The sequence below is a fragment of the Lutzomyia longipalpis genome, chromosome 4 (assembly GCF_024334085.1).
Source record: "Lutzomyia longipalpis isolate SR_M1_2022 chromosome 4, ASM2433408v1".
NCBI lineage: Eukaryota > Metazoa > Arthropoda > Insecta > Diptera > Psychodidae > Lutzomyia > Lutzomyia longipalpis.
This window is the reverse complement of record NC_074710.1, coordinates 5,467,242-5,480,852: the sequence shown is the minus strand read 5'-3', so window position 1 is coordinate 5,480,852 and position 13,611 is coordinate 5,467,242. Positions and strand designations below refer to the sequence as shown.

General features: G+C 32.9%; 1 protein-coding gene across 1 annotated transcript; it reads left to right on the top strand.

The window, feature by feature from the left end:
- Positions 1 to 6,793: 6,793 nt before the first annotated feature.
- On the top strand, positions 6,794 to 12,443 carry LOC129795892 (serine protease easter-like). Its single transcript, XM_055837429.1, has 5 exons — positions 6,794 to 7,317; positions 10,296 to 10,322; positions 10,418 to 10,464; positions 10,667 to 11,206; positions 11,993 to 12,443. The coding sequence occupies exons 1-5, from the start codon at positions 7,257 to 7,259 to the stop codon at positions 12,206 to 12,208; spliced, it is 891 nt and encodes a 296-aa protein (XP_055693404.1). The 5' UTR covers positions 6,794 to 7,256; the 3' UTR covers positions 12,209 to 12,443.
- The last annotated feature ends 1,168 nt before the right edge of the window (positions 12,444 to 13,611 follow it).

The following is a 13,611-nucleotide window of genomic DNA, read 5'->3' as shown; positions in this document are numbered from 1 at the left end:
TATTGTTACAAATTACATATTACAAATCACACATGCAACAGCGTACTTTCTTCACAAACAGGGGGTATCCGACTCTTGCCACTCACGGTGCACGTCATGCCACTTTTTCATTGCCACTCTTGCCACTTTTGCCACTCGCGGTGCAGTCTCGCGGTACATTCTGGGCATAGTCGGTTACCCCCTGTTCACAAAGAAATTTTGAAATTTTTTTTATATAATATGTAATTGAAAATAGCTACAATATTAGGTATTCCCATTCATTTTGTAATTTTTCATTTCATGTGATCTCTAAAAGTCAACATTTTTTCTTCTTTACGTACAAATTCAAAAAATTGAAGAAGTACAAAAAAGTATGAAGCAATGGTTGAAAATGCCTAAAAGAAATATTTGTATATTTTTTTTTATCTGTGTAGGGAATTCTTGTCTTTTTTTGTGTAAAAAAGGAAAATGTTCTTACCGAAAATATGTAAGGTGAATTAATGCTGAAAAATCCGCAATTTGCAATATCTTGCGCTTCATGCATGTACTGTAGGAGGAAATTTTTAGCATTGAAATTCAAACAAATTTCCCGCCTAATTTCATATGGAGTGCTCTGGTTGTATTCCGATTTGTATTTGAAGATATTTCTTATATCTATGAACACACGATCGAACTGTCCAAAAGAAAAGGAAAATAAAAGCTTCATAAGATAGAAAATATAAACATAAATTAATTTAAAAAATTGTAATACAACATTATTTACCACTTTTAATAAATTTGCTGATTCCCTGACAAATATGCAATACATGACAAATGGTAAAAAGTAAGCTGAGAGGTTAATTACTTGAGATAAAAACATTTTCAGTAAAATTTCTTTTGGAATTTCAGTAGTTATACGAAATAAATATAGTAAACATAAACACGTATAAAGAAAAATTAATGTTAAAATATATTTAATTACCATTGAGTAAAATAATCCCATTTTCTTTATAAGTTTTTTCGTATCAACAACAACACGTAAAATATTTATTTGCTTATCAATTGGTTGATTTGCAAAGTTGTAGTTCTGTACAAGGCATCCAAACATATTTACTAAATCTTTAATAAATATGAACATTATCTCATTTATCCAAGTAAATAGGTATTTCAAGAAGTATTGAAAAAATTTACCTGCCCCAGTATTAGTTTCTTGTACTGAAATTAGTATAAGATAGATTAATACTAAGAAAGAACGAATAATTGCCTCAAAGTTAAAAATAATTTTTTTATTTCTCTTCTTTCTATTACTAATTGGTCCAAATAGTACTTCACATTTTTCCTCGAGTTCAATTAAATCCTTTAGGATTTGGAGATGCTTCTTTTGGCGAAAATGAAAATAAAAAAGATTACCAAATGCAACAAAATGTAAAACAAGTATCAATAATTCCTCAACGATTTTTGGCGCTCTCGTAATTTCGTCACTCTGTAGGAGATTCATTTGTATTGTGTAGCTGACGTAAAATTCAATAGACATGAGCAAAATTAGTGGTACATATCGAAGAATTCGAAGGATATAGAGATTAATCAAAAGCATAGATTTTCTTTCATTTAATCCAAAATTTGGAATTATGATCCACTTGTTGATGAATAAAACCCATCCGAGGGTCTCCACTATATTCAACATTTCACTCTCGAAATCTGAGAATTTTGCACGTGCGAATGTTCTAAAATTGTATCAAAGAATGTGTGATTTTAGTTGATAATAGCAGATAACCATTAACCCTTTCACGTCGGTGAGATTTCCACTTTTAATCGAATTTTTATTCAACTTTTATTTGCCGTCCACCGTTTACAAAGAGAATTCAATTGAAATAAAGGACTGAACAAAAAAAATAAAAGTAGTTTATATTTTTTTTTCTAATTTGTAATTGTAAATTGTTTCAAAGAGATATTAGATAAAGGTTAGATTTAAATTATTGGTTTCCGTGTACATATCATGTGGCATACACTTTTTTATTATAAATTATTAAAAGCTTTTAAGGATATTATAAGGTGGAAATAAAATTGTTATAATTTTGTTTTTTAATTTATTATTTTATGTCATCAATAACAATAAATCTATCTTCTTCCACACGTACAAATTCATAGAATTGAAGAAGTACAAAAAAGTATGAAGCAATAATTGAAATTGCCTGGAAAAAGAAATTTTTTTTAATCTGTGTAAGAGAATAAAAGTATTCTTGTACATTTATTGAAAAATTAGATATTTTTACCGAAAATATGTAAGGTGAATTAATGCTGAAAAATCCACAATTTGCAATATCTTGCGCTTCATGCATGTATTGTAGGAGGAAATTTTTAGCATTAAAATTCAAACAAATTTCCCGCCTAATTTCATATGGAGTCCTCTGGTTGTATTCCGATTTGTATTTGAAGATATTTCTTATATCTATGAATACACGATCAAACTGACCAAAAAAGGGAAAAAAATCTTTATAATATAGAAGAAATAAATTGCAATATTGGGTCTTATTCAGCGCCAAATAAATCCTTAAAATCTTTGAATTTTGAACTGAAATTTCAAGCAAATTTCAAGGGTTTGCTTGGTCGATGAGTAAGGACCATTTTAACATATTTACCTTTTTTAATAAATTTCCTGATTCTCTGACAAATATGCAATACATGACAAATGGTAAAATATAAGCTGATAAATTAATTAGTTGAGATATAAAAGATTTGATTAAAATTTCAACTGGAAGTTCAGTAATTAAACGAAATAAATAGAGTAAACAAAAACATGTATAGAGAAATATTTGTGATAAAATACATTTAATTGCCATTGAATAAAATAATCCCATTTTCATTATAATTTTTTTCGTATCAACAACAATACGTAAAATATGTATTTGCCTATCAATTGGCTGATTTGCAAAGTTGTAGTTCTGTACAAGGCACCCAAACATATTTACTAAATCTTTAACATATATGAACATTATCTCATTTATCCAGATAAAATTATATTTCAAGATTAAATGAAAAATATTTTTTGTCTCAAAATTATTTTGTTGTAGAGAAACTAAGAAAATATATATTAGTGTCAAGAGTGATCGAAAAGTTGCCTCAAAATTGAAAAGATTTTTTTTATTTCTCTTCTTCCTATTACTTATTGGCCCAAATAATATTTCACATTTTTTCTCGAGTTCAATTAAATCCTCTAAGAGTTTAAGATGCCTCGTTTGGCGAAATTGAAAATACAAAAGATTCCCAAATGATACAAAAAGTAAAAAAAGTATCAAGAATGCCTGAGTAATTTTTGCCATGCTCATAATCTCATAATTCTCAATCAGAGACATTTGAATTGTGTAGATGACGTAAAATTCAATACAAATTAACACAATTAATGGTATATGACGAATAATTCTTTGGACGTAGAGATAAATCCAATGAATGTTCTTCCTTTCATTTAATCCAAAATTAGGAAACATGATCCACTTGTTGATGAACAAAACCCATCCCAGAGTCTGTACTAAATTCAACATTTCACTTTTATAACTTAAACAAGACTAATACAATTTTCAAATGAATTTACCTATTTTATAAAAAATCAGTGAAAGAATTAAAATGAAATTGAATTTGAGATTAAAAAAAAATGATAAAATCACGTGCATATTACTTTAATTGATTATTTTCCACTGAAACCTCATAAAGGATTCTTTTAAAAGTTCAATTTTCATTTTCGAGGTGTATAGCAAAGTGAAAAGGAGGCTATTAATGTAAAAAAAGAAGTGATTTTCCGACGAGTAGAGATAATAATAATTTTCCGGATTTTTCGTCGCTTACATGGGGGTTTCTCATTCTGAAAAACTCATGTTTTCCAGAGCTTTCGGCTCCGTTCGGAGCTTTCTTCAGTGGCCACAGAGATAAATTCTTTTTTGTTAATTTATAGATGCCTTCTCGATCTGCCAAATTTTGTCGCGCGCAGAGATAGGGAAAATTTCCCCACGCTTGAATGAGGCGAAAATTGAATTTTTAAGAAGAAAATGTTTGTAAATAAATTCCCTACTTTCTGTAGCCACTGAAGAAGGCTCCGAAAGAAGCCGAAAGCTCTGGAAAACGTGAGTTTTCTGGATGAGAAACCCCCATCTAACCGACGAAAAACCCGGAAAATTATTCTTAAAATATATATGGGTGTTGCTTTCAATTGAAAAGAATAGAAAAAAATGCCCTTTTGAAACGTTATGATGAGACTAAAATGGGCAATGTTCGCTAACTTTTTTTTCTATTTGCAAGACTTCTAGAAGGCGCAAGTCGCCCGGTAATTTTTCTAAAGGACACACCTAACGATTTAAGATTTAAAAAATCACAGATTCTAAAGAAAATCCATATCTTTGTGCCTTTTACTTGTTAAAGTAAATAAAGTAACACACGTGAGTTTCGATTATTCAGTTATTCGTCTTTATGCTGTGTTTACTGCAAGGTCATCAAAAAATTTCTTTTATGGAAGAACCACCAATTCCAATAAATTCTAATGCCCCCCATTCAATAATCTTAATTCACTTGCGGAAATTTGGGTTCTTTAGCGCATGCGAGAGAGGAGAATTATTCAAGAAAATGATAATTTTGTCGATGAAAGAACATGGTTCTGAAATTCAGTCTATTATGCAGAATTCTTTACTGTTAACCATCATTAAAATTTTTGTGCAGAAGATTATTATACTCTTTCACCTGGCCAAACGGTATACAACTTTCAATGCTGATGATGATGCCAAGAAAAAAATCAAACTTACCAATGAAGAAATTCCAATGATAAGTAATTTCTCGCTTGCATTAGTATTGATAAATCCCCCATTATTGGGCTCATTGGTTCATAAGGTAATGCGGATAATAAAGTAATTTACAGATCAATTCTGAACAGGTATATAGGAACTTTTTGCCCTCTGAAACAGCTCCCTATTGCACGTGTTGGGATTTTCTCAATTTTCATTATGTTGGAAATTTTATTATGACGGGATTTTTAAGTACCATTAAATAGGGGAAAAATTTCTATAAAATTAGGGGATTTTCTTTTATTTTTCCATGGTTTTATGTGTTTCCAGTGTCATGATGAATTTCCACGTAAAATGACAAACAAATATCTTATTGAAGTTTGTTTACAGAGAAATGAGCATAAAGTAAAATAATTGTGGAATTTTTCCTCATCAATGGCAAACAAATAAATTATCGTCTTGTGCCTCATTTTATGAGCGGGAAAAAACCCCATCTAACAGAAAAAGTCTTTGTGAAAAGCCACACAGTATGTTTTGTCAAATTTATAGTGCGATGATAAAAAAAAAGCTTATGTATGAGGAGATTTCGCTAGCAAAACACACGTTAAAGACCCAGATGATTGAGATGATTTTGTTGCGAAAGAAGAAGACAAACAATTACCATAAAACGCTCCATCCAAAATGAAGGAATAACAGTTCTGGATGGAATATATAGAGTGTCATACGCCGCGATGGAATCTCTTTGGCGTTAAAGCCAAACACAGAACATCATAAACTTCCTCATATGCCAAAAAAGAGAGGTAAACCTCCAATAAACAGAATTAATGTGGGATGAAAAGAAGTCAACCAAATTGACGCGAATGCGCGCACGCAAAATGGGTCAAATCAATTTGCATTTCCAAAAGAGAGACAGTTAATTGCAAATTGTTCCTTTCGTTGCGGATACTTTGGCGTCAGTGGCACAAAAGAAACGCAAATTCTTTAAGACAAAACACCACCTAACCATCCACACTTATTTGCACAAGTCTCTAAATGGCACAGAGAAAAAAAAGAGAAATAAATATAATTCAGAGATGCCTAAAAAGAATGTTTGGTTTACTTGAAATACTCATTCTTCAGAAGAAGTTCCCCCATTAGATTTTGACACACTTTTCCCCCGAAAAAAAAGAGATTAATGACGGATTATTCTTTAGAAATATTTTATTCTTAAAGTTTTATGTTGAATTTATGTCCTATTTGAATTACTTCTTTTCAATCTTCTATTCTAAATTAATACTCTACAAAATGCCCATATAAATAATTGTTGTAGCCACATTTTCTATTCTGAAATTGGTCGGAAAAGCCTAAAAGAACAAATTTATTAGAAAGGAGTTTATTCATTTTTTTATGCTCTCATGACAAATAAATCAGACGATGAAAAAAATCATGAAAAACTGAAATAATTGACCATTTCAGATGTTTACTTTTCAGAAGTTAATGGGGAAACTCAGAAAAAGAATTGTTTGAAATAAATATTATTCATAAAGCATATGCTTTAATGTTGCAACCAATATTCATTAGCTTTCAAATTATTATTGACTAAGAATTTGAAAGTAAATAATTTCCATCAATTCCCAAAATATTTAAGCTATTTTTATAGAAGTAACGATATTTTTTTTATTATTTTAACAATTTGATAAAGAAACGATTTCTCAAAAAAAGCGCCATCTACAACTTTTATTTCTATCACTTGGAAATTTTCCATGCCCTATTTCATCTTAAAAATTGTAAATTATAACAAAAAAGAATTCTTTTCATGTATAGGATGCTTGAGCAAGAACCATAGACTAAATTCTAGCGATTTTTTACCATAAAAATGTGTGAAAACTGCAATGTTAACAAAGTTTCAATCAGGACGGCATTTGTTATTAAGTCAACAAGATACGTTGAATTGTACTAGCACATAGGTAATGTTATGTACCTACATTGCGAGTTAAGATAAGCATTTCTGAGAAATAAGTAATATAATGTATATCGCGTAGCTGACAAGAAATCAAAATCCCATGAAATAATTTCGCTGACTGCTGTTTTTTTTTCTTTTCTTTTCCATCAAAGCTCTTTTTGCAGCATATTCTGCACATTCTGCATGAACATAAGAAGCAAATATTGTCATTACTCACGCGATGAGTGCCGTGAGATTGTTTTTCTTTTTCGGGATTACAAGAAGGATTTATCTTTGTTTTTTTTTAAAGAGGCGCCATTTAATCCAAACACATCCACACACCGCTTGCAATTGCACTCCCTGCCATTTTGGGATTTTCCCGCGGGGCAACCTGGTGGGATGATGTTTGGGGTCTCTCCATCGCACCACATTCGCGATGACCGTGATTTTTTTTCACTCACTGCCAACTCTCGCGCGCTGGAGTTTTGTGTCAGAATCCCACTGATCTCGTAAAAGTGTCAGTTCCGTTTCGCGATGGTCAGACCGCGGAGCTATTGGTGAGTGAGACTTGTGGTGAGCGCCTCCGTGTATAGTGATTTTTAGCCAAAGCAATGTGGTGCAGTGTTGTAGCAGCACTTATTCTACTTTACCTGAGTGCATTGCAACTCACCGGTAAGTTGTTTCCATAATATAACATTTGCTGGCCCTGTCCGCCCAATAGGAGTGGATTCCTAATCCAACAATTTAGAGACACCAACAATTAACGTGTAATGGGATTTGAGGAAAACATGAGATCACATCGCGCAAAAGATTGTTACGGGCGCGCGAGTAAAGTCGACGGAGAACCTGTTTAGCTTAAAAGTACAACCAAGTTGGTGAATGTGTAGATTATGTACAATATATAGTTTGATTTTAATTGCTTATAAAATTTCAATAAATTGTTGCTAAAAAAATTAATTTCTCATTATCAGAAGTTTCTTAGAAAAGAAAAGCTGTTAAATTTTTTTTTTCAAATCTGTATGTTCTATTTTAAGGAAAAAATAGATTTTTGAAATATAATGCAAAATCACGCCCCCATTGTACCTTATTTTGTTCTTTTATTGTGTAAAGCATATGCTCCATTCTTTCTTACTACGTATTTCATTGACAGTTGCTTATGCTTGAAAAATTTGTGAGAAAGATAGAGGGGAGTAAAAAAATACCTAAATGTCTGTTTAATCAGTGCGTGGTGAATCAAATACGCATATGCTTCATACATAAAAACGCAATGTGAGAAGAATTGCTTGCCAACACTACACCCCCCTTTATGCCGTATTTTGTTTTTTTTTTTTTTATTGTATGTAAAGCATATGCTCATATGCTTCAATCAAAAACTTAGAAGATTGAAGGAAATTAAGGAAATTCTCTATAAAAATAATTTTTGGTGGGCGATGCAATACTCTTTCCACGACTTGACGCTCCCGGAAGAAGCAGTGTAACTCCTTCGGAAAATTATCGTAACACTTCAAACAAGACAAAAAAAAAACTAAAAAATAATTTTAAACTCCTTAAAAACATTCTTACTCTACATAAATTAAGTAGATTTTTTAAACTAATTGTCTGAGTAATCCCAACACTTACCTACTTTTAATTTGCTAGTTAATCCGTCTGATGGATCAAAAATGCATATGCTTCATGCATTAAATGACTTAAAAAGATCCTTTCCGCGATCATTAGGTTTTCAAATATGATATTTTATGATATTTTACATAATTATGATCGTAGCCTCAAAAATGAATAGCTTCCCTTATTCCAAAATTTCTAATATTTTGTAGAAATAAATTTTATTAAAATTTAAAATCATTCAGTTCCTCATCGACCACCTCTAAATGGTTCTCAGATTGGACTGTGTGTTGATAAAATTGACCCACAGGGTGTTGCCAATGGCACTCTTGCACGAGAACAATAATTATTCAGCAAAATTCTCCACACAAACTCACAAGATTTAAGTTAAAAAAGAAAGAAAGAATCTCCGGTGAATATCTTCTGCAGCTGAAATCCCACACGAAAATTACCTTTAGTGGTGCGATGTGAGCGTGTCAAAAGAGAGAAAATGAAAATAAAGCTTCGTTTAATCAATAAATTAAATGTGGATTTATCAATTTGAGAGAACCGTTTTAGCGCAATGTGTATAAGTAAGTCCAAAGTGAATCAGCGCAAACGGCTTCTCGCGCGGGAAGATCACGCAGCGATCAAGGGCGACGCGTGTGTGAGGGCGTTGCATTTACCACCATCCACAGGCAAACACTTCAAGATTACATTCCTCCGCGCCAGGTAACTTCCGTAGTAACAATTGAGAACACTCCATCATTTTACATTCCTCTCTTAATTTAATTTTTTTGCGAAAAAACACAGCATTAGGTTAATTGATGGACGCGAGATGGGGTCATCAATGTAGCTCCATTTTATTCAAATTAATTTCCATCTCGTCAACAAAACGGTCAAAGAACTCGCACACCTCATCACCTGCCAGGTGTTTACATTTGCAAACCAGAGAGACAAGCTCTAGAGAAGTAGTCTAAATGGTTATATGACAAATTAGACTATCTTTTCCACAACAACATCGTTATCATTAGAATTTGCAAGTTTCTTATGCCACATTTATGGTAAGAACTTGCTTGTTAAGAGAATTCCATTCGTGATCTCCATTTTGCGCGCGTTCTCTACTGCATATGCTCTATATCTTGTATAAATAACTTGTCGCCATTTTACTTTATTTTTATACTTTAATTAAATTACAGAGATTATTGGGAGTATGTAAAAGCATTGCAATGCAAGTCATGAAACTGCTCAACATGGATGAAGTTGTTGTGTTTAATAGAATTATTATTCAATTTCTTTAATTCTCTACGAATTCCTTTTTACTTTAGTCTACCCTGACGCCATTTTGGTTCTATGAAGTTTTTAATTGAATACGTCTTATGCTTCTTTGCTTCTTTAGATAGTAAACCTTAGATTTTTGTTAGGTTATTAAGATGAGGTAATTATAGGAATAATAAATTCCAAAAATACAACAAAAAAGATTTCAGGAATGTCTAAAGATTATAAAGAAAAAAAAATGGAGGAGTTATAGGAAGATGAAAAGCGGGAAGACGCATATGCATTATGAGACGCAAACTAAGGAATTAATAATAACTTTTTCCTTCTGTTTAAAGTCCTTCAGTGTAACCATTTCGCGGCTGCATGAAACATAGAATCATTGAAACATGGGGTCATTTTATCGCGATATTTATTCTGTAAAATGCTATCAACGACCATTTCGGAGTCAAAATGTATTTTTGATCTTTTCTACGTAATCTTAACGTATTTATAACTCAAAAAAAATAAATTCATTAAAATTCAAGAAAATAAAATGTTTCTCATTTGGGTCAGAGTGTGACCAAATGGACGCGAAAGGGTTAAATCCTGACGAAATTGGTTTTTCGTGAAAATTTATTTTATTATTTTCATTCAGAACATGCCAATATTTCTCACAGAATATTTATTGAAAGAAGGAAAATAAATCTTTCGCGCAAGGGATCTCCTAAATCCAAATCCACACCTGTTGGCAATGATTTTAATGCCTCAGCGTAATAGGGAATTTTCTCTTCTTTTTTTTTCATACCGAATAGGTGCAACTGAAAATGCCCGAGAATGCGGTAATGAAAGCTAGACATTTTGTAAAATCCCGGTGAGTTTAATTGCACAAATATTCATGTTAATCCATTCTTTTCTCCCGCATTCGCTCACACAGCATCTACCAGTAAGAATAAATGTGGCATCCAGGCACTCTCTGACAGGGTAAGTTAATGGAATTCCCTTCATCTTCCAATTGCATGGCGGCGGCTGGTTGAAATGAAATTTCCTCCGTTGATGCTTCCGCAACAAGTTTCCTTTTGCGCGGAAACTTTTTTTTTGCGCGTTATTTCAATCATGCGGTGCTGCTTAAATTGGTGTACAAGGAAATTGAATTTATTGATGAACTTTCGCTGTGTGCCAACAGATTGTTGGTGGTGAGGTGACGGCAATTGATGAGTTCCCGTGGATGGCCTTGCTGAGCTATCACGATGACGATGGGGAAGATGTATGGGGGTGTGGTGGCTCCTTCATTGGTACCCGAACAATCCTCACGGCTGCCCACTGCCTCCTGCCCACGTTGGCATTTGTACGCCTCGGGGAGCACAATGTGAGCAGTGCAGTTGATTGCCAGATCTTTGCGAATCCCCTGGATAAAGATTGTGCCGACCCACCCATAGACTATCATGATTTCATCGTGCTGCGGCATCCACAGTGGACGCCCGAGCTGAAGCAGAACGACGTGGGGCTCATTAAGTTGATGCAAAAACCCCCAGTTACGGACTTCATCCACCCCATTTGCCTGCCCTGCAGCGATCGCGTGACCGTGAATGCTTCCGTAGCTGGATGGGGGGCAAGTGATGGGATTGATACACGTGCCAGCAGCGACACAAAGCTAAAGGCAATCCTCAGTATTGTGGAGCACGATAAGTGCCAGCTTTTCTATCGGAATTTCAACATTCAAATTGTAAGTAATATTATAATTTTGTCGTAAAATTTTGCAATGAAATTTCCTTTAAAATTGGAGAATGTTTTTGAAAAATATTCGTTACAATTAAGCAAAATCATGTTCAAGTCAAAGACGTAAAATTGAAGGAGTCTATTCAATTTTATTAATCACAAAAAATATTTTAGATAAAAAAATAATTTGAAAAAAAAACTATAAAACTTCACATTTTGAAATTGAAATGAATTAAAAAAAAACAGAAAGAATTTCCTAATTTGGGCATCAGAAACCACGCCTTCATTCAATGTATAAGATCCATAAAACATATTCGTCTTTGCTGTGGTCACTTTGGTTAACGACCCAAAAGGAAATAAAAAGAAGAAAAAGAAAATTAACAGTTCTAAAAATGTATATCAAAGCATTGACGCATGTGCTTCATACATTTAAAGGGACAATGTTGCAATGAGGGCGTGGTTTTTTGAGATATTGAACATTCTTTTTCCAATATTTCCTCAATTCTCAACAATGGAAAAAGTCAGTTTAGTTTTTCTTATTTAGCCCATCGAATGAAGCAATAATTGGCCCTACAATGAACTTTCCATTGTAATTAAATTGAATATAATAATTACACTGAACTTATTTTTAAAATTGATTAAATTTGTAGCTCTAAATGATACCAAGAAAACTGAAGAGACTCCTATTAATACTCCCCTTCAGTTCCAAAATTAAAGGAGAAGACTTTTAACCGTTAAAATTTGAAAAATTTACTAAAAATTTTTTCATTTAACGTTTTTTTTTTTCTTGCAGAAGAGTCAAATTTGTGCTGGTGGAAGGAAAGGCGTCAATGCATGCCGCGGAGACTCAGGAGGACCCTTGATGATGGTGAAGGATGACATTTGGTTTGTGATCGGGATTGTATCATTTGGTCCACAGATTTGTGCCTATGAGCATGGGGTTACAGCTCCCAGTGTCTACACAAAAGTCTCCGAGTACACGGATTGGATCAAGAGCAACATGGACTGATAGAAACGCTCTTTTCACTTCAATCTCCTTCCAATTTGTTCTCAATCTTGTAAGACTCGCTAAGCTTTCCTAGACACTTCTCATAAAACATATTTCCTAATCTTTTCCCAAGCCTGTGGAATTTTACGGGAAAAGTTCTTCGGAGAGAGTTAATGCTGTTGGTTTTTATTTTAAGTGAAAACTTCCTAAGAATTATTCTCAATGTGAATGAAATTTAAATAAATATTTCCAAGAATTTCCGCTTTTATGTTTTTCACATAATTACACATCTTGTTATAGCTCTTTACACCTGTAATTTAATTACGTTTAAAAGTAAACTGGAAAATATTTCCTTAATATACTTTTTCTTTTGCACTATTCTTGAGAAAACCTCAACGATATAAACTTGTTCTTATACGTGGGCAATTTTTTTGCGTTTATGCAGCAATTTTCGAGAAAATTGTGAAATACCTTCTTAGACTCGCGGTGTTTGCTGCTCCAAGAATTACGCGTGAAAAAAAAATATGAAGGTGGCTTTTTTCTTGTCCAACACAATCAACAACTACCGCAAGAAGTGATTGAGGAAGGAACATACAAAAAATGACTCGTGGCTAGATGGCGGGAGATTGCTGCTGCGAAGAGATTTTGGGAATTTTGTCCGACTGACCGAGTCTCTAGGGCAATCAATAAATCATCTATGAGAGTGGCCATACGGCGATCATTTAGGCATAGGCTGACAACATTGCGGAGATTATCAATTATTGTGTCACATTTTTTGCCTAATGAAACTCATCATCATTCATGTTCTTTCCAAGATCATTCATTGCTGTGGCAAATGAAGAATTTATCACGTAGACAGAGCCATGCTGAAAATTGTTTAGCAATGAATTTTCATTATAATGCTCCAGTTAATGTTTTAGCTGCGAAAGTTGGGAGAGTTTTAATTTAAAGGAGTTTATCCACTTCTCATAGAAAAAACTCCTCATTCGAGAGACCAATCGTAAGTACATATAAAAGATCAGAATAGAATAACGAATCGCCAAGGAAACTTTCCATTTTTTGTAGTGGAATCAATTGGGAAAAGTTAGCAAAGATTGCCCAAAAATACAAACAATGACGTCATTATTGTGTTTTTCTCTCTTTCAATGCATGAAGCATTCATGCTTATACCTTGTCGATAATTTTTAAGATGTTATTCTGCATGCATTCAAAGACGCAAAAATCACTAAAATAACGTCATTGTGTGTCTTTTTAGACAAATCTTTGTCAACTTTTCCCAGCAAATTTCAGATTGAAAATTTGTCTACTTTTTCTTCATTTATTATCCTCTCTACCAGACTACGCTAAAAGCGAGAAAACTCTTTTAGGAATTATTCTCTAAAACTTAATTTAAATTCACAAAGCGATCACTTTTGAAACGAAAT

Bases quoted from the DNA above. Each gene is read 5' to 3' on its own strand.
- LOC129795892 (XM_055837429.1), top strand. From the start codon at position 7,257: ATGTGGTGCAGTGTTGTAGCAGCACTTATTCTACTTTACCTGAGTGCA. The intron at 7,318-10,295 runs GTAAGTTGTTTC...CATACCGAATAG, and splicing joins GAGTGCATTGCAACTCACCG to GTGCAACTGAAAATGCCCGA. The intron at 10,323-10,417 runs GTAATGAAAGCT...TCGCTCACACAG, and splicing joins TGAAAATGCCCGAGAATGCG to CATCTACCAGTAAGAATAAA.